General features: G+C 38.6%; 1 protein-coding gene across 3 annotated transcripts; it reads right to left on the bottom strand.

Annotated features, from left to right (window-relative positions):
- Window positions 1-1,140: 1,140 nt before the first annotated feature.
- LOC100374147 (ciliary microtubule inner protein 5-like) lies at window positions 1,141-19,834 on the bottom strand. 3 transcript variants are annotated; one of them, XM_002741886.4, is made up of 4 exons: window positions 19,629-19,834; window positions 6,340-6,501; window positions 2,014-2,053; window positions 1,141-1,556 (listed from the first exon to the last, which is right to left on the bottom strand). In XM_002741886.4, the coding sequence occupies exons 1-4, from the start codon at window positions 19,652-19,654 to the stop codon at window positions 1,365-1,367; spliced, it is 420 nt and encodes a 139-aa protein (XP_002741932.2). In that variant the 5' UTR covers window positions 19,655-19,834; the 3' UTR covers window positions 1,141-1,364. The 3 variants fall into 3 exon arrangements, with proteins under 3 accessions (XP_002741932.2, XP_077862207.2, XP_002741931.2); XM_078006081.2 differs by lacking the exon at window positions 19,629-19,834 and adding an exon at window positions 9,170-9,262; XM_002741885.4 differs by lacking the exon at window positions 19,629-19,834 and having other exon boundaries at window positions 6,340-7,229.
- Between the last annotated feature and the right edge of the window lie 2,786 nt (window positions 19,835-22,620).

Below are 22,620 nucleotides of genomic sequence, written 5' to 3'. Positions count from 1 at the left end.
AGAAGTACTCTGGGATTTCTATAAATTCGTCTTAGCGTTTTGGCATTAGTTTGCTGTTATACTAGTATTCTCCCAGATAATTGCCGCAAAATACAATAGTGTGAGTCACGGTCGTGGTTTAAGAACAGTATTCTTATTTGAAAAAGAAATGTTCACCAGTCGGCCATATTGTGATCTAGGTTTGTGAAAGAAAATGATGTCACAAGTTTGATTTACGTCAATTCATACCAAATATACTGTCACAGAACGGCAAAAACGCATGATTTCGATTACTAGTATGTTAACACTAAAGTGACCGCCATTCAACCATGCATCTTTTATCGGATCGCACTGAACGAATGTATTTGCATTTGTAAAGTATCTGAGCGTGTTCATTCCAGGTATGTCTGACATGTAGATATGGACACATGGAAGTGACTGATATTTAGGCGTGAATTTAAAAAAAAAATAACCAGTACTTTTGTAATTTATTTTAATTTGACACCAAATTTATTATACTCCAATTCATAACAATATATATATACTCTATTGAGTAGTCTTTGGCTTATAATACCGACATCTTGCCATCCGTCTCTACTGATAAAATATAACACGCGCCGTCAATTGTAAGGAATGTGTATTTCTATAGCAGAATCCGCTTGCTCAAATTATAGAAACGAAAGAACACAAAATAAACACCAACAGAGGGCGCAGTGTCGTGGCGAGAACTGAGACATGTACGAAATTAACTACTAGTAGTACTAAATCTACTTTTTGTCGCAGTTGACATGATGTTACATGTTGATATTACAAAAAAACTATGACCCTTTAGTTATTAGTTATACTTTTAAAATAAAACGATTGTCCAACATAATTAATCATAAAAAGACGTTTCATGAAGTTTGTCATTGTACTTCATTTTTGTGCCAAGTAACGCATGCTACCCTCAGTCTGTACTTTTCAATCTTGGGGAATCACTTGTTGATAGAGGGCAGTATATTCCAGTAAAGAATTGTGCATCATGGGAAAGTGAAGTTATAGGAATGTTATGTTATTTTTTCAGCTTAGTTTTGAACTGTTCAAGTACAGAGACTGTCCTTTATTTTGCTGGATTTGTGTTCTTGCTTTGCCGTTATACGTTTACACAGAAAACGATCTAGCTGGATAATAATCCTAATTTTTATACAAGCAATTCTTCTCCTATGCAACATCTGATCAGCATACACATACTTGTTGAACGTACTGCGCCAAAACAACGAAGCAACACATTACGTTCACTACGCGTCTTTCTTGCACGACAATTACAACAATATTGGATGTGGTTACTTGTGCTTCATTGTAACATACATCCTTGAGGAATTATCCGTGTGTAGTCATGGCAATGTCTAGTCATAACAAAGCAAATCGGGCGCCGTTCTTCTCCTATTATGCGACATGAATCTGTGTTCTAAACCCAGCATCTTCTGCGCAGTCTCAGTTTTAAGTCGACTCCCGATGACCTGAGTCGCCGTGTTAGGATGGTCGTCGGAAAACACAGATACTTTTTCAGGTAACTCTTCCGGTTCTTTTAATTCGCCCTAGAACAAGAATAAAGTTTATAAGTATTACTGTATACAACACACACAAAAAAAAAGAAAAGAAAGAAACACGAAACATTCAATCACTGGCGTATAAGTGTGAAGTAAACTATAAGACCACGCACAGTTCTATTCAATACTTGGTTTGGTGCATATGCAAAGTCCGCTAAAATGTTAAATCCCGTTGTTAACTACGAATGGCCTGTGTCAATAACTGTGATTAAACGAGATCATAGTGGATAGTTGTATCTGAGGGCTATTGTGACATTTAGCTGAAACGATATGACAATAATTGATTACAATCTACCAACAATGTAGAGATTTGTTGGGTATATGTAAGTGGGCGGTGGTGATATTGTTTAATGGGAGTGTTGCATTGCTGACGTCGCACCTGGCTTCACCTTTGTACATTATTTTGATCATAGTAGGAACAATGCATTCTGACAATATGGAATACCTTTTGGTCGTAGTCTTTCAAAAATCCCCAGCTTTCCTCCCTAAAAATAAAACAAAAAAAAATGGTGAATTACTCAGCCTAGACTGTAAAAATGGCCACGTGCATGTGGTCACGTGTTCATGTGGATAATCGTTTTTTTTTTTTTTTTGTAACACGGACATTATTCTTCAGAAGAGATTAAGACCTAACAACGCGCGTTATGGTGGCACCATGGCAACTTGTAAAATTGTTTGTAAAATTGTAAAAAAGTTTGGTTTAAATTTATTTATCAACACCGTTTTAAACCGTTGAATTCACATCGAATTACCTTTTGACCCCCCCCCCTCAGTAATTCTGAACTGTAGAAAAAGCGGGTGAACATGTTCTTTCTCGCAAATTATCGCCAAAGTCACGTTGAGAGCGAGAGAGCTGCGAGAGTTGTATTTGTCTCTTGAATTGTGTGACATTCTCTCGCGCCATTACGTCTACAGTTTCCCGTCTTGTGTAACTATGGTCATAAGTAACCTCGGTTGTAAGAGAGCGTGTTGGGATGAGATGATGGAGACAATGGAACACCATTTGGGGAAGAAAAACAAGTCACGCGGTACTCTAACTCTCAACGAGATCTAAGGTTGAGACATACAAAATAGTTTAAAAAAACAAGAATCCTAAACGTCATCTCAGTACACCTTCAATGTATAACGTGGGTCATATTTATTCGACGTCAGTCTAGTAAACTCAAGTCACGTTCAATATCGACACATTTCCCACAGTTGCCGTGGCGCTCCCCTTCTCTCGTCGAACCAATAGCAAAATTTAAAACAACACGCACTTCCATTGACCCAAGCACGATTTTGCTACGATTAAAATATTTATAGCCAATGCGTGCTGTTTTGAAAAGAAACTGGACATGTTGCTGTAGAATCCCCTGCCCCGAGGGAGGAGACTACATCGGCATGTCACAACAGGTCAAAAGCGAAAACTATTTTGTCTTTTGTTGAGAGAAACAAGAGGGCACTGTACATGAAAGCATTGATGCAGTGGATGCTAACAGAACTATTCATCTTTCAACGTGGGTTGGTTGACGTTTAAAATAATCGCAACGCACTAGACCGTGCTAGAGGCCTCTTAGTGCTTTTTTAGTTGTACATGCGTTGCCATCTCACCTCGAGGCTTGGTCTCACACAGAGCCATTGATTCGTTCAAGGAAGTAATGGGATTATGAAACGCAAATACACGTACCAATTAACATAAAGGTGAATCTGTTCCTTTTGTAATAATATTTTATTTGGATGATGCGGTTCGAGTAGTTCCAAACGTCATCATCGGATCAAGTATATTAACAATTGATATTTCTGTGCGAGTTAAGTCATTCAACCCTACATTTTGCTAGTTTCGCCCAGTCCGCGCGCGTACTAGTTGCTGACATAATTATGCGAACCGAGAGACCAATGAGCATAGACTGAATTTGGATATTCTTTTAGAATGTCGAAATTTGTAAACTCAAAAGAAGTTGCATTTCGGTTCCGAATTTACTCAAGTCACGGTGCCCTTTAGCGGCGCCACGGATAACATATTTACACTTCAGCCACCTATATATAGGCATTAGCAGGCCTGTCAGGTGGGCTGTCTCGACACATGATACCAGTGGGATGGGTAGGGTCACGGTGCGGGTGACAACGGCTTTACTTATAGCTTTACTTTGACCAGTTGAGTTAATGATCTAAACAAAAATGGCATCGTAAACTTCTGTGGAGCGACAACAAAACTGCGATTGTAGAATGGTCTATTGTATTACCAGTACCATTATTTCCACTTCGCCAATGGGATACATGAAAGGAACGATTTTGTATTCCAAAGCTCCACAAATCTCGCCGTGGACGCTTTTTCTTGTTATCCCGTCTTGCGTGGATTGTGTGTATTCATCTACAATAACACGTCAATCAACACTGTGCATAATCATAGACCTTAATTTTCTAAGGTCTATGTCATAATACAGTACTGATTGCTGGTCGTCGCGTCTGGTGTGAAGAGGCATATTATTAATAGTCGCCGATGCATTGGGCGACTGCATTAGCCAGTATTTCCCCGGTAACCACATTCATTAAAAAGTGATTCCACTAGGTATGCACTGATAGAGGGAGGCATAACTGGACAATAGTGGCAATTTAAGCCGTTGCGGCGTATTTCCGTGAATATCGAACATGGTCATCGCTTCCCAAACTTATAATGCCACTCTTTAGACGACTCATTGTATTGACTTCGTTTATCGGATCAACTTCACTTGCCTCTCTCGCAACTAAAATAAAACAAAAAACGACTATATCGATCAGTATGCTGGTAAGGTTTCTAGTTCACGGACTAATCAATCGATTGGGTTAATAATAACCACGTATTTATGATTCGTTCAAAAAATAAAGATACGAGTATGGCCTTAAACGGAGTCCTTGGGCACGGTTCCAATATTCAGTACAGTGTCAATGTTTCGGACCAACTGATAATTAAACGGCACAGCCAAGCTGAAAATATTGCACTTATGGGTTGGCATGTAACGATGGTTGTCAGGGATGCGATAAGTATTAAATTTATTGCTATCCAAACTTATTGTTTGATATGGTCTATGGAATAACTTGACCTCTTCTTTGCGTAGATACGATGCGAGATCCGTGCTGAGTGAAATCACTCACTTAAGTTCGTTGTCTGCGGTTCAAATGAAAGCACACACATACCGGCATAAATGAATCGTGAGTCCAAAATGCGCTTGGATAACTACTAAAAGGCTATGTGGTTCCGCTCGTGAAGACTACAAATGTCTTGGCTGAAAACTGAAACCACCACAGAAAACAACTCCTGACTTCCGTCAAAAATTTTGCTTCTAAAAATCCAGTTGTACTCGCCTGGCGTGTTTGAGTGTTTGTAGCGAACAATGGACTTCTGTTTTACAAGAAAGGCACGATGTCGCCAGGGACAATACTAACAAAGGCACAGTATGGCTTCGGCTGAATCACTACAGAATTGTGTATACATTCGAATTACGTGTTTACTTGGCCTCCATAACACCACACTGTGCGTACGTAAAACAGAGACGTATACCCCTAAACAATGAACTAACCTTGGTTATATGTGTACGACTGTAACATAAAGAACTTTACTTCAGTTTTAAAGCCCACATTTATTATTATTAGAAACAACATTTTGCCGAGTGTGCTATTCTGGTATCTTGATTTGATGATGATACGGGATAGGTAATTAAGATAAAATTTCGTCTTTAAAATATGTAGCATTCCAGTAAAGTATATCTCACGACCACACCATAACGCTCTATCACGACCCAGACTATGACAACGGTATATTTATTATAGGTAATTGATTGAACTCTATACTATTTTGTTGCCTTTTCTAGATAACTCTTTGTGACTGTATAAAACTTGAGTTTGATTCGAGCTTTCATGTGATTTCACCGAATAATGACAATTACTACGGAGGAAATAATTTATATATTTTAAAAATTGCTCATCCTAAGCTGCATATTGGGATGAACAGATATAATAAAGATATATACAATGAGTTTAGTGTTCTTTTGTATCGTCGCTGTAATTTGTTTCATGGGTTAGGAAGGGGAGATAATTCTTCATGCAAGCATATTAGAGAATACCATAGTACACGTGGAAATAAAAACATACTGGCAGTATTTAATTAAACCGGAAATGGTGATTTGTGTAAAATTAAAACGGATTTCCGACAGAAAGAGCAGTTTGAATACGGGCTATTAATGTTTAAATTATTAGTTAGCCGGGCACTGTAGATACATGGTTTGTTCAGCGCCCATTCAAGTAGTTACGTTAATCCGTTATATAATCCACCAGTAAATTACTGTAATTGAATAAACACATGACAATTTCCGTGGATATTTCCATACTAACGCCAGATGACAATCTTGAACCTGGGCATATATTTGACCTTGGAATTGTGTTACTCTGAAGGATAGTGCATATCCATGGATAAAGTTTTCATTCGTCAAAATTTGTGGATCTTGTTTAAAAAAAATACAAATCTACACTACTACCGCCGTCCTGGAATGTTCTGTTTCGGTTTTAATTCACCTTCTCAACTTGTGCTGTACGCTAAATGGCGACGTTGACGGGAACCAGGTGGGAACACTGAATTTCAACGGCAACTGTTTTTTAGGGGCTACACTCTAACTAGGACAAGACAAGGAGGTCATGTTCACCGCACCCTCAGAACTACAGCAATCATCCGAATGGAGTGAGAACTGTCGCCTCTACCATGCACAGTACAAGTAGTTGAAAACAAATCTAATCAGAAAAGATTAAAAATTAAACATACCATTTCGCAAGACCTTTCTGTTCATTCGACACACTCTGTTTCCAGATCTTGTCTTGCGTCACCGCATCACATTTCTCATAAACCTCCTGGGAGTAATTTTGAGGAGGTGCTGGCGCTGGGTTGCTCTTCTTCTCTGCCGGTATACACGTCTGATGGTACGAGCTGTGGGGACGAGGAGCAACAGGAAAACGGTAACCAGCGGAAGTGCTTCGGTTAGTCATAGTAACAGTGCGATCCATTTTGTGTCTCTGTAGTGTTTGTGTCTTTTAGTAGAGAGGTGTGTATAACAAAGTGTGTCTTAGTTATAGATAGCTGCTCCTGTGGCGATTTACTCTGTATAACTGGCCAGTCTAAGAGAAAAGGAACCGGTTAATACTCAAGTGGTGTACTTTAAGCACCCGCGGACAGTTCTTGGTTGATATAAAGTGTCGTTGAGTTTTGAAACGCTTATATCACTGTTTATCAATGGCCGCGAATTGTAGCCAGCGGTGAGATGCCGATCTCATTAATACCTGCCAGTTGAGGCCGGTTAAAGCAGCAGTGTTAAACAGTGTACTGTGTTACGTCTCCCACTCTCTCTCTGCAATTATATAGCAACCTGATGCGCGTAATAACCGGTAATTTACTAGGTCAGTTCTCTCGTCGCGTCGACAGCTGCTGGAAACGACCCTTCTGTTTTCCGGGTGTCGACTCTAGTAGCGTCCGTTCCTTATTGCAGTATGATAATAATCTAAACAAACACAGTCCGACGCTCGTACGATATCAACGATCTCCGTAGAACTACGTTTCTGGTAAAGCCGCTCACAGATGTACGTACAGCGCAGTGGAGAATTAACGCCGTAAAAATAATATTGCTCAGTGAGTACCCCTTTGACACGAGTTATATTGTAACTACCGTATCATGCTCGATCAAAGAATAATAATGGGGTGGGACCATACGCTTAGTGTATGCAAATTAGGTTGTTTAGCTTGTTGCCAGGCCAACACAACAAATCTTCGCGCATGCGTTTCGCGTTCTAGCCCGAGCTGCAAAATACTGGTATGCTGATTGCTGTATCTGATTCAGAGATAACACAGTCGCCAACAACTTCCATTTCCTGCGAGAAAACAACTCAAATAAATCAATCGTTATTTTAATCATAATGCAGTGTAGTATATTATGGAAAAGGTGAACTTCAAGCACACGTGAAATGAAATGAAAGAGCATAATGCGTGTATTTACACTGTATCATTTCACAAAACTGAATACAGTATGCTGATTGCTTTATCTGATTCAATGACACCACGGTCGTCAACAACTTCCATTTCCTGTGGGAAAACAACTCAAATAAATAAATCGTTATTTTAACCGTAATATAAAGTATATGTTAGAAAAGACGAGTTTCAAGCACGCGTGAAATCAACTAAAAGAAAGAAAGAAAAAAAAGAAGGTTACTATTTCCGAACATTTCACTAAAAATGGAGCGTTCCTTGATAATGTGCTGCTTGGAATATGCAGTAAGCGAGGAGATAAGCTTGTATGCTGATGTCAAAAATGAAATACTCATTTTCCGTGCGGAATAAAAAGAAGTACCAACCTAACTGAATTCATGTTTTGACTCTCAAGCTTCCCAGTAGTACTAGTCGGTTGGAGGGGTCAGAGACTTGACTAGTCTGTAACAGTATTTGTCATCGTGTCATCTGTGACAGATCCAAACATCAATTTTTTGTATTTATTTTGTTTTATAAATGTTACACAATTGATACTTTACGCACTCTGTGGCAACGAGACAGGGAACAATTGTATACATATTCTAGTGACAGTTCGAGTACAGAAGTACACCCGGGAGACACTAACACCAACCGTTGCTCAGAATGACTATGGAAGCGCGCAATGACGAAGAGAACTTCGTGAATCTGAATAAAATTGGAATTTTCGCAGGAATGATAGCATAATATTTGTGGCGTCATCAATTTCGAAGGTTACACGGTGATAGTATAAAAGACTGTAAAACTATTTTCATTGGTATTCAATTTCACTATTTTGATGTTTTGAACAATTTCACTCGGTTTTTGTTTCACGAACTTGGCAAAGAAACAAAATCAATCCAAGTTCATGTGTATTTAGTTAAGTGAATTTTACTCATCTCATTAGTGCAAATAGCGCAATTAAAAAACAGTGAATAATTAATGCATTTACAGGAACAGTTATCGTTAGATTCAACACCTCAATCGCAACCTCTTAAAATGCTTATCTCCCGATGATGCGAGTGTTATAAGTCCAACCAGTCTCAAGTCCCCGAAAGAAACCCAAACCCCAAGTATATATGCGTTTTCGACCGGGGTGAAATGGGGGGGGGGGAGGCTGACAATATGTATTACTTATTCATCGTATTAATATTAGCAAGAAGACAATTTGTTAATTGCGGATAGTTGAGTACATTTCAAGCGTCATAATGGCACGTTTACTCAACAGGTTGCTATGGCAATAACACGCCGCAGTCGTACAGTTGCCTTCCTTTCAAGTATTATACTATTGTTACACAAGCTGTCTGTTATAACTAATAATGTCATGTTCTTCGAATCGTTCTCAACACGTATCACGTTTACTCTTTTCATTTTATTTTCCGCAGTTACCACATTGATACTGTAAGTGTGTCCCGACGGGGCGGGAGGGGTAGGGCGTTTCAGTCATAAATATAAACAATATTCGGTGCATATTCACCAGCATGAATTTCAAAGTAGATATCATATTTAACACTGAAAATATAAAACGAATGTGCGGCGATTAGTATAATGATGTACATTTCATGAAATGTATGAATTCACAACAACGTTTCACCACTCTTACCTTTTTGACATGATGTTTCATAGAAGTACGCACGTACCCATATTTGCTGAGAAGGTACGCTGCTCGCCCTATAGCAAAGACGACATGGTGAGAATTGCAGCAATACAGGTCGCCGGTGAGTTAAATAAACGTAACACAGTTTCACAAAATATAATTTGCATTTTGCTCATCAATTATGCATACAATTTCAAAAGTCGACACGATCTACTGACTTCCTATGGTGAAGGTTTATTCAATACATTAGGCTCAGAGACTTCGATCTTATCCATCAGGCCAATTATGACGGACCGCGTCGATAGGAGTCTTTCAAACAAATCTTTGCGAGACGTGTACTAGAATTCGCTTGTTAACTGTTCATGGAATTGATTTTTTTGAATTGACTTTCCGTGTTTTTGTTCAAAGTTTTTCTTTGTGTGTGTAGTCGTTTAATTCATTCAATGGGGTATGCGTGCTGGCTTGATTCTCAGGTGTGCCTAGTATATCAGCGTTATTACGCCCGTTAACTGAGTTGAGTCACCGAAGGGCACATTGTTATAGAGACATGTTTTATACTGCGATATATTACTGAATTATACCCGTTTATGACTTTAGTTGTTCTTAGAAATCGAAATGTTTTTTACAAATATTTATTCATTGTACACCGTTGTTAAGGTAACGTCAACGCACCCTTCAATCTTAGAATGCAACTCGTGTCTTATCAGAAATCGAAAATGTATTTTCGTGCATATAGTCAATAATGTTGTTACAATTCAATTGCTTTTAACCGGACTATATAGCACTTTTACGCACTGACGACTTTGACAAATTATTTCCCGTGTTTTACAGTTAATACGGAAATTGCTATTTAACTTCTATAGTAGTCTAAGCAAATACGAGTAAAACACGCTGTAACAACATATAAAACACCTAAAAGTAATGTGACTTGAGTACCGTGACATGGCTGAAAGACTGTGCGTCATTTAAGCGCGCAATGTTAAAGCGGGGGGAGTCGTCATCTGCGCATGCGTCAGATGGCCATGGCGTGTAATTGTTTACAAACAAGCGTCTACCCATGAGCCTTTACGTTTTTAGCGTGTATTGTTATCGTCGCAGGTGACGACCCTCCCGCTTTAAACGTTTTTCCACAATTTATCATATTTCTATCACGATTGAAGATAGGAATATGGCTTCTCTAGCCAGCTATCTGCTAGTCACGGTGGCGAACGTGAAATTCTCTCCTATAAGCGGTACATCACATGTCCGTCATGCGCGATATTATGATTATTACCACACATCAACGATACTAAAAAAAACAAATTTCCGGATTTCGTAGTTGAAACAAATTGTGTTTATATGAGAATGACAACACGCTGTGCATCTCGAGTAGTTCAAGGTTGCAACAACAGAATTATACGCCGGGTACGTCACCATTTTCTGTCAACAGTATAATCGATTTCAAATCGTGTTATCCCGGAAAACTGTCCCGATGTGTCCCCGTTTTAATTTTATAATTATTAAAGGAAATATAAATTAAAATGTTGAATGGCAGTTGGTCCATGAATACGACGCTCGGCGTGAAATTATTTGGAACGATTGCTGCGCAAGAACCACACAATTTTTTAATTATAAGGTAATTTCGCAGTTTGTCATGGCAACTGAAATTCAGTTGATCAACTGATCATTTAATTTGCGCAAGTATTGAAGAGTTTAAAGAGTATGGTCTGAATTACTAATAAAATACATAAGATAAGAACGCTCTGAAAGAAATGCTTCCAAAAAGTCGATACATAGAATTCAAACAGAATTTAAATGTGAACTTGTATTCGACGTGGTCCCCGTGCGAAGTATACGCGTGTAAAATTACAACACGAAATTTGCACAGCCACAACAGCAGGAGTCCAAAGCTGTGATGCCCAGACTCGGAAAATCAAATAATAAAAACGCGATGAAATCATACTGAGCAAGTTCAATCACCTGAAATTCATTAGTATATATATATTACTGATATTCTGATTGTCGAAAAAAAATATGCTATAATATTAAGTTTGTTTTCGATATTTTTTGTAATAAGATGTTTGTAATAACAAAAATAAAAGCAGTGCAATACATCGGATTACAAATACGCCGATAATACGTATATTTCTACACTGTAGAGGGCGCTTATACAGCAGTGCAACTTGTTGAGTAAGTATTCACATTTGAGATGAGGCTTATGCAACACTGGCAGGGGCGGATCTAGGATTCTGGAATAGGGGGGGGGGATAAGTTGGCCGAATGCCAAGTTCGCGAGCGCCGATGGCGCGAAGTCCTGTTGGTTGTAAAAAATAGGGGGGCCGCGGCCCTTTCGGCCCCCTCTAAATCCACCAATGACAGGTGACACATCATCAAAATCGCACGCTTCGATCTACCCGATAATTTCATACAAAACTTGAAAACTACTAGTTTGCATGACTTTTCTCCGTTGCGTTGAATCATTATGTTGCTGGCCCGGGTGAATGTTGCAGATTGACCGTGACGATCCGAATCTTAATAACTCCAGCACCGAGGGCGCACTTTCAATACTGGTAGTAGACACTACTGTACCCAACAAAAAACGTGTAGGAGAGACACTGAGTGTCGTTACAGACTTCTGGATCACATATAGCGGTTGTTATATAATATGCCAGTATTGCAAGTCAACATTTCTCTACAAAATGTATTTATGTCTATACTTTATTTGCGCCAGACGGGAGCAACTGCTATCGAAACAGTTTGCAATTGTGTTCAGTAGATTTCTTGACAAATAAAACACGATAAACAAGTGTGCATCCACAATGTGTGTTTATTCGATGATAGCACCTGTTCATGGAGGTTGGTAATTCGTGGAAACTTTAACGATAGGATTTATTTATTTTTTAATTTTTATTGTTTGCACTCGGAGTCGAGAAAGCTGTCGAGATAGTTAAAATAATACACAATTTACCTAATTAATTTAATAATAATTAATAATAATAATAATATAAAAAAAATACAAAATAGTAAAAAATACATGCCGCCCAGTACATCATATTTCGATCAGATTGATTGATTTTGATCAGATTGGTTGATTTTGATCAGATTGATATACGCATTTCTCAATTAATAAACATTTCGGACTGGACTTTATACTAATTAATCTCTGTTTTTTCGACAAAACAAACAAACAACTGAAAGCATACTAGTATTTCATTATGATGGGAAAGTTAAGTCTTTTGCGTGGTGCAACGCCAATTGTGTCGCCGCGACAGTGGCAAAACAGGCCCGGGAACTGACCGGAGCTAGACAGGGAACTAAACTACGAGGCGTGTAGCAGTATCGTGGCACACGTTACGGTAAACATACTATGTAGTTAGAACAGGCAAATTATATTACAAGTGCACTCTTATGAGATTTCTTTCTTCCAATAATTCCACTTGTCATTTGAAATTAAAGATCATCATGCTGGCGCGAAATATGTCATGGTGAAATGAGCGTCGTAGAGTGTGCTGCTATTGGCTTGCGATAGTCACTAACATACACATGTGCGACTGGTGAATATAGCATCTGTAAGAAACTGCTAGGAAAAAAACTATTCATGATTATGATCATATATATATTTTTTTAAATCCTCGAATTCATAAATGAAGCCACCCGATATTCACGATCACACAAAATTGTGCTCAGCCATTGAGGGCGCTTGTTAGTTGCGGCCACAGGACGATTCGCATCATCGGAGCGGTTCAGTGTCACAAAGCACCACTGCCGGTTATTGTGAGAAATATTTGTTGTTAATTTGCGGCCTTCCCAGAAACAGGTGAATCGCGGCGGTTATTCCGAAACAATGCATTGAACCGCAATCAAGACTGGAGGCTTTCGTCTTTATTTAAGTTCCAAATAAGTTGAACAGGGGTGACGTCTTTTCTTGGAAGAGCGTTTGATCATATCTTATCATATGATACATGTGTTTGCGAATCTTTCTATTGATACAACCGTGGAATCTGCCTCCACGTTATTTTTTTTAGAATTAGTTAAATTTATATACATCCCGATTTAACGACATTTCATGATTCGATGCATTCCGCACTGGCAATATGTGTATGACGTCACACAATTTTATGATAATTTATTATCTATTTTGTGAGCTGTTAAATTAATTTGCATAATTTGTTCATAAGCGTCGAGTCATCATGACGCCAAGCCGTTGTAAAAATGACATGGCACAAATTAATTCGTGTTACTACTAATTAAATGTAGTCCGGTGGTGACGTATTCCGTATGTTGTGTATGTGAATCGGGGGGGGGGGGGTGTCTCTATGATACAACGACGCAGTGTTGGGTTATCCTAGGCTCCCATCACAATCAACGAAATGGAAATCCCGATGTAATCGAATTTGTTCGACTATTAAGATGCGTTTTTCGGAACGAGAAACAGATCTAGCTTGTAATTATTATCCGTTGCTTGGATACGTACTTAACAACGTCTGGTGTAAATTGAAATCATCAGTGAGGGCATTTAACCAATCCAAATGACATAGAACGCAGTGGGCGAGTGGAACTCCGTTTGAAGGTTACCATATGTAGGGGTTGTCACTACGAGTTTAGCCTGCATGAGATAAATTTCCCAGTGACTGGTGCGTCGATCTTAAATTATGTCAATAATGATCTTCATTGCGTTGGTATTCTTGTATGTTTTGAATTGCGTAATCCAAATCGTTGACGACATGGCACAATCAAACGCTGTATAATGTTGAACTTATAGCAGTGACGTAGGTGTAAACGTATTTATCACACTGAACAAGACGAGTTTTAGTAGCAACTAATTTAGCGATGTCTGTCACCATGGCAACTGTGTAATTAAGATGGCCGCTAACATGAAAATACGTTCGTTGGCACGTCCATGCTTTCACATGGCGATACCGCATCCGACTTTTGCACGTACAGTGTTGCATCATTTTTTTTTATAAATTAAACTAAAAAAAGAAATAATAAACGTATCGGTACGTAGTCGTTCACTTACCGCCGTTCCATACGATACAATGGATATATGGATGGTGAAAAAAATGTTACCGAGCTCATTATGCTCGTCTACACGTAACGACGAATAACATGTGACATGTGTTGTCATGGCAACGAATACACGCTTTAATTTACGACACAATGTGAAACGAACCATTTAACGTAATTATCCCATAGTTCTCGTTATTTTCCGTAGTATTAACATGGGAACCCGACGATCGCGTTCAGAGTCCTACTTTTTTAAATTTTATTCGGAGATCACTATTAGTCGGGTCAGAATTTACGAAGGCACCTGCGATTTATACACTCCCGTCATGTAATCCAACCGTAGACTCATCAGATGAGTATAAAATCCAATTTACTAGATGTTGATACAAATAACAGTAGTCGAAATACACCTTTAAACGTGATAGTTCAAATAAAACAGCGTTCTTGGTAACAAACTATGACAGTTATGCTACCTGTGTTATCACATCAGAATTATGCGTGGCATACATTTTATTTTTAAATTTTCGGAGTAACATATGCTGCAATTTCTTTCCATCGTAAATTCCAAGTAACGCTGCTTCATATGCAGTTATAAACGTAGACTGGTCAGAAAAGTATACGATTCAATCTACTAGATGTTAAGAATAATAATAATAACAGTAGTAGCAGTACACCTTTAATGTGGCAGTGTTTTGTTCGGAGATACTTTCCTGTAATTCATTAATTAAGCAACCGTCTGGTTCATGTGCACGTACATTATACCATACAACGCCATATTCGATCGCATCCTTCCTGCAATTCTCATGTGTAATTATCTGAGTATGACGTCGATGATGATGCGTCACTAGAGAGTTTTTATTCTCTAGCGGCGATCATACTTAAATTGCCACCCTGGCGAGCAAACATGTGTTTTATAATTAGTCATTGAATTTAAATTCAAATATTCGAATCGATTGTTTCTATAATGTATATGGGTTGAATGTGTTTAAAAGACAACCCTGGCTATGGGTGTAACACGTACCCATGGACCGGCAACGCCGCGGCCTAGATCATTAAAAAAACCTTAGGCCAGAGGGGCTGACGAAATCTACCCACTAGCATGCAAGTAGAGCGAATTCAAGAAGAGAAGAGATCGAGTGACTAGTTCAAACGATAGGAATAGTTACAGCCAGACAAACGCTACTAGGAAACTAGTTTGTTTTCATCGGTGGCGTATCCGGGTCAATGCGTCCATCCGTATTGCTAAAGGTTGCTGTCAACGACCATGATAAACACGCCAGGATATCACAATAGAATATTCAAGTATATCACCGTGTTATTGTGTATGTGTACTTGGATAGAAGTAAATCATTCGGCAAAGCGCCTATAATTGCCTGCATATAGTACAAGGGAATATAAACCCCGGAGAGAATTTCTTTGTTCATTTTCCCTAAGTGTATATTCCTATGAAACTGTTCTTGAAAAACAAAAAAAGATTACGTAATGTGATTTAGCCTCGATCTCAAATGCCCATAAGTAGCGTTCGTACACGAACGACTGAGCTTGTGGTGTACAACTGTTGGACTCTTGGTCTCAATAATATATCTGTCAATCATTTTCGAGATGTAAAAATAAACAGTATTATTATACATCTGTCACCGTAACGCCATAAGTTACAGCGTGCCGTAATTTTGCGGTATTTTACGGGGTATTTTCATCCTACCATATTAGGGAATGCGAATTCCATATATGAAATGATAACGCGCGTAGGCGTCCTCTAATAATAAAAACAAACATGGCTGCCACCGGGGTTTGACCGAACTCCATACAAAGAAGTTCGCTGATTCTGTTCTAAACTTTTTAGATTTCGGCATTCCCATGATGTATCCTTGGTAGGGAAAGATGTATAATAATAAGGTTATTACGAAGATACCTCAAAGTATGCACTCAGACAGTACGCTGTCGCGTCGACCTCCGCTGCGCGTCGGTCGATACTGCCGCTGTACTGTCTTCGTGCATACTTTGAGGTATCTTCGTAATAACCTTATATTACTTCAAAATATCTAAGCTAGTCGTCGGAAGTTATTGTATTTAAAGGGCGGCAGTCGTCATGTCGCGTACTGTTCGATATAGGACTCATACCGACGTATACAACGCGTGTAAACTACATTGTTTATTTACATGAAATTTGAAGACGCGCTGCGCGACGACCACCACGCTTTAAGTAGTGTATTCCGTATACTCATTTAATCAAGGGAGGCGGGCGTACAAAATAGAAGACGCAAATACAGTACAACTCTGGCTGAGTGACAGACAAAATACAACAACCTGTTGCGCCGACTGTATACATTTCTACGAGAAATGGTGTTTATTTAAGTGACAGTCGTGGTAATACAAATCATCGATACATCGGGAAATGCACTGCATTGGGCGTTTTCACTGGGGATAGGCTCCGTGGATGGATCGCCATTATATCGTTTCCGATGTAAATCTCTTAACGTAGTTAATGATCTAAAGTTAACACGAAGCGCCATATTTCCTGCTAGTTAGTTCGTGGTTGCAGTTAAAGGGCTTCATAAGCTGCGTATTGGCAAATTGTTTTCGTGTTTTAATCTAGGTAACGATAGTGACCTTTGACACATACGGTAAAATGCACTAGATAGAAGTAAAATTAATTTTTGTTTGTTTGAGTGAAAAATTATTTTCCAACAATTTGAATGTTATTGTAATAAATATACGCCACATTAAATGACATATCACCACGTGTTTACACGCTCAGCTCATTTGACTTCAATTTCAATGATTACAAACATGATTACAACGAAACCCTCATTATGTTGTGCCATTATTCTGACACGGTTATTTACTAGTTCCGGGTAAAATAATTCTGATTTGAATGTTACATTTCATAATACCAAGTAAAACACGCATTATAATATGTCCTGAACTGTTTACACAATACATGTTAACAGCAGTCGTGCGTACATGTATGCATGTCTCCTTTTTGAAATCTGTTGAAGACAACAATGGGGCAAGCTGGATCTTCAGCGGGTCACGGGTCGGCAGCTGTCAGTGGTCTCAATGGACCTTACGCGCGCACGACCCCTACAGTTCACACAACCTTGTGATTTAGCGGTGTATTATACGTCATTTTTCAACGTTCCCTTTTTTTTCGAACTAAAATTCACCAGCTTGCGTTATTTAGGGGAAAATCATTGAAAAATTCTGATTCACGGGGAAACTCTACCGATTGAAATTACCCAGATGATTTGTCACCCCCTAGGAGGTTACGCATAATGCCTATTTAGTTAAGTTTAGTAATCCAACACGTTATTCACGGAACAAAGTTCCATGTGTTTTACGACACGTTGAAATTACATCCACAGTTCACCGGGGTCAGTAAAACCAACGTTTGCATGACACAGCATTGTGTCTCCATAAACGAAATAAAAAAAATGGCCGTCTTTCGAGAACGTTCCCATAGCAATACCATCACGTCCTTCTAATATGTATCATTCACCCCATCGTGTCTACCAATTGACGTAAATCAATGTTACCATGGCAACATGAACCGAACGTTGTGACAGCTTCAACCCCAGGCTGTAGTTCGGCTGTATGATATACACATACTATAAAAGTGAATGGCTGTGTCTATTTTTTTCCCCGTTATATATGGTTCGACGCTTTAAATGCGTGCTTATTATACTAAAAACTAAACTTATTGTACTAAAAATAGACATCTAATTTCAATTTCTGTCAGTTGTAATTTATCCTTGTCACAAGTCTCAAAACATATGTCTTAACCGTATAAACAACTGAATTCCAACCGACTATTGGGGACTTGTTGTTTATGGAGATCGTTATATGTTAAAAAGATAAATACCAGTTAACACCAAATGATTCATGGGTCGACTATAAATTTCACAAAAACAAATGATTGATTGGTTGAAAAAAAAAATTAACCCAACTATTTGTGATCCAGCGCCAATTTTCTGAACTTGCCGGATCACAAATTTAATTGCCGAACGCTATCTCTCGTTATGACGGCACAGGGTGCTCGCACAATGACATATATCACTTACAAGACATCGACTTTTCAGGGCGGGCACGTGACAATGCATATTAAACGCTGCGGACAATTGGCCCGGTAATCAAACCCTCCAAGCGATTATTTCACGACACTGAGTAAATGCCTCGCACACAATGAACAGTTGAAATGCAATACCAAGTTACAAGGAATTACAACAATAAACCGCTATTCAAAGGGGGAAACGGTCTAAATGTAAATATGCATTTCATAAACAGTCAGTCTAAGCACCTACACTCAGATGCAAATACGCGTTACTACCCTGAAATCAACTATACGCGCACAGGCAGTGTTGAAATGAAATAAAAACTACTGATTATATCCTACGTTTACCCAATCTGAAAACAAGTGGGCTGATAGGTTTAGGCACTTTGCCCATGGCCGTGGCCCCATGGACTTGTTGTTGCTATAGCAACGTGGCGCTTAGCTGAAGGTATGCGTGCCAAAGATCATCCATAACTCGAAATTGCGACGGACAATGAGGACAACACAATACGGAGGCCCGCCTCTTGCCATTTAATTAACGTAGACATTTCGCCTTTAAATTTGCTCAAATGAGTGGAATGAGAACGTCACGTGACGGGTTGATTACTCGAGCTGCCAAAAGTTTGGCACTTCAAGAATGCTGAAATCACAATATTTTCCCCAAAACAAACTTTTCTGGAGAAATATATAAAAAACACGAATATTATTAGGTATTTAGGCGATTTTCGAAGAGGTGAGAGGTCATTTTCAAAAGAAGCAATGACTGGTTAAGTATTAGAATCATGGCAACAAAGAAACAAATAAATTAATCCCGGTAACTTCATGAAGCCTATTACACGAAAATAAAAATCCGTCAGTATTAAAAAATAAAACGCGAGTATATGTAGATACCACAGCGTGGTTGTAATTGCCTTGGTAACCAGCCTGGTCGCCATAGTTACCTATAGTATATATATGTAGTGCTTTGTGTTATGATTAAATCGTTGTAAATGAATATATATCCACACGTACTCATCTGTGGGTGTTACAATGTATATGGTAATATATTTTAATGGATGTTGTTCTCGCTGCACGCTATTACATGGATGGCTTCAAATCTTATAAAAAGAAAATATTCAGTCTTAAAAATTATCCGTTTCCCGGCATGTGTGTGTCGCTTTGAGATTGCTTACCGGTGGTAAAAACAACAAAACACGCAATGCTTTGGTCTTATCGATTTACAGTACCGGCGTTGACTTGAAATGTACATGTATATATCGACCGACTTGATTATAAACCAGATAGGTCGTGTATACGGATCGATTTTGTTTAAATTCGGTACGGCGAGGTGGCGAGTTCAAGATTAAATTGAAGTTCATGGTAGTGCTGTACTCGTACTGGTATAATTGTTATTGAGTACCGACAGCGTAGAGTGAAATGTACACCTACCTCTTTTCATAGTATGAAAACGACATCTTTCTTGGGTTGAGCTAATAGCAACGTCGGCAGCGATCCTATTTTTCCACCGAGCGTAGGTGCATTCAAAAATACACCAGCATTAATGGGAAATTCTTTCGGCGGTTCAGTGACGATATAGTCGAATTCCCAGGACGATTTGGCCACTGCGAACGGCAGCCTCCTTATACACTGTTCGTTGTATAAATAACCAGACAATACTCAACAGCTGAGTTGTTACCAAGCTAAGTGTGGGAGGGCTGTTACGTTCAGTGTTTGCGCTCCCCCGGTCGCGAGGGGCAATGAATTGATAATGTCGCTCTAACATTTGACGTAGCTGAAGCGTGGATGAATATAATCGTGTTGCAACCGATCGGATTCATTTGTCTGTGTCCAGCAGGCATAATTTCCAGAGGAAAGGTTTCGAACAGTGGTCGACGGACAATTCGCTTTCACATTTACACAACAATGGATCATTGTATAAGCTATGCAACTGTACTTATTCAATTTAAAATTTAACGGCAATCAATCTTCAAACACATTAACATTTTGCCGATTTTGTGAAAACACCTCTTGCGAAAACACATCGTTTTCACAAGTGGTTACTTTTATCTAAATCAATATTTGCTGGAAATGCCAAAGCGTAATGTTTATTGCCGACACATAACATACAATACATCATTCATTTCATTTTACGTACTAAGCATAACAAGGCCAGAGGTTACATGAATGTTGTCAGGTCGCTACTCCAGTAGAATATTTCCAATTGTTGCGGCCTGAATGACAATTAATAGAGCAATCGAGCCCCTCTCTATAGAATCAAACAAAGTGCATTGACATATATGTACACATATACACACTGACAAACACTGACAAACCATGGAAAGCACTTTCCTTGCATTTGGACAAACCAAATAAAGATTACGTGACTCCACAGCAAGCGCATGCGTGCGTGTACTGAATAAATAGACCCAAGGACAATCACAGAAACACTGTAGTTGCAGACATTACCCACATGTGCAGGGAAGCCTTTACAATGTTCCCCCAGGATGCAATGAATGAATAAATGGGGTTCAACTTCAAATATCGTTCCTAAAATCAGAATCAAATAACCGCCGAGGATGCTGCGGTCAACAATGACCCAAGAACGACATACATGTATATCAGTGTTACATGTAGTAGATCAAAATTTTTGAAAAAGTACAGTTAATCAAACTTTTTACTAAATGTGAGAGACTTTTGGAAAATCAATTTCTCGTTGGATTTCATCGCACCACCGCGACCCAATATTGTACACCAAGCATCAAATGCGTGATCTCACTGGTGTATTTTATGTTGCATAACTCTCTGAAATGGCAGCATTTTAATTTGGAATGTATTTCAGCGTAACACTGTTAGTATCGCTCTTACGGGCACGGTGGTGTCGCGAGAGGGAAGTAAATGATTGGAACAGCCGATTAGTTCCCGCGTATCTTTGTATTTGACTATTGTTTATCTCCTTGTCATGGCTGTACAATACACACTTACGTGGACAAACAACAATCAGATAATGTGTGAGCGTTGTTATTGTATAAACGCATTGTGTGCAGTTTAATAGAACAAAGAGTTAACTGTCATGTTCGGGAATGCCATCGAAACGTCGTAATCGGCTGGAGGTAAGCCACCTAGTGGCATTCTTTGAACTTCTTTTGTTTAAGTTCGGTGAATGAACAAGGGTAATTTCCAGTATTCGAACATTTGCACACGTAAACACAAATTCTCACCCGCCTCGAAAAAAAAATGCATTTTACAACGTGTTTTGTGGTAGCCATAAGGTGCCGTAAAAAGGCCGTGATTTACGACAATGTTCAGACAAACTATACATCATAAAACTGGAATAGTCAAAAATGGCATTTGTTAGATTAAATCACATAAATATTGCATTTATAATTGCATGTACATTTTGAATAGATAGTAACCAAATGTCGGTTCATTGCAGGGAAACTGCCGTAATAAATGCGCATGCGTATTTTCTCCGCGCACACTATGTAAAGTATTAAACGCTGCTCACAGTTATAGTTAGTATTTTTTTATCTCAATTTGTTTTATTATTTTTTTTTTGTATTAACAGCGTGTTTTTTTTGATGTGTGACTTTTGTTGCTTGCACGACGACGAACTACCGGTACGTAATTCAGGAGCGCGAACTAGTACCTTATTCAACATTATAATACACGTCAGTCATTGTATGGTCACACGCAAAATGATCCGTTTTTTCACGCAATACCACTGACTGTATCCTTCTGTGTCTCTCAAGCATTGAACAGTATTTTTTTCGACATCTCATTACTATGGTTTGTATTAGAACAAACATGATGATGTAATGATGATGTAAGAATTCTGGCTGTACAAATAGGATTTACGATTTCAAAATAAATTATGTTAGCTGTAAAAACAAAACAGAAAGCAGTAATTGTACCTACTAAAATCTTACACAGTCATGACAACCATGTAAGCGTGTTTTATTGCTGTTGGAACCATCGGTGTTTAAATCAGAGTTGCGATGCATCGGGTATTTTAAGGTCCATATTTTCCGTGAAGTGTTACCTTATGATTGATATTTAATGCACAAACCTAGTATGTTTTATATGTATGTTCTGTACAAAATGAATTATTTACTATATCGCTTGGCCCGCTTGTTGTAAGTCGAAAAGACGGTGACCGAATACGCATGTGGTTCCAATTAATCAATCAGTTGAAATAGTGTAAACGCAATAACGTTAAATTGCCCACTCAACGAACTTAAGAAACGACGTGAGGAAAAGTCAAAACATTTTTTCACACTGAACATTCAGTTCAATAAAATTTCTGTTTATTCTCAATAAAATGTAAACCATTACACAGCGACATTTCTGACGCATCGAGACTTTGTTGGAGTTTTTTTTTATTGAAGACACGTGGTTTGGACAAACATGCATATACATGTATATATATCCACAAGGAAACAGT

Source organism: Saccoglossus kowalevskii, chromosome 14 (genome assembly GCF_978046115.1).
Source record: "Saccoglossus kowalevskii chromosome 14, keSacKowa6.1, whole genome shotgun sequence".
In the NCBI taxonomy this organism is placed as follows: domain Eukaryota; kingdom Metazoa; phylum Hemichordata; class Enteropneusta; family Harrimaniidae; genus Saccoglossus; species Saccoglossus kowalevskii.
Note: the sequence above shows the minus strand (reverse complement) of the source record. Positions and strands in the feature narration are given on the sequence as shown.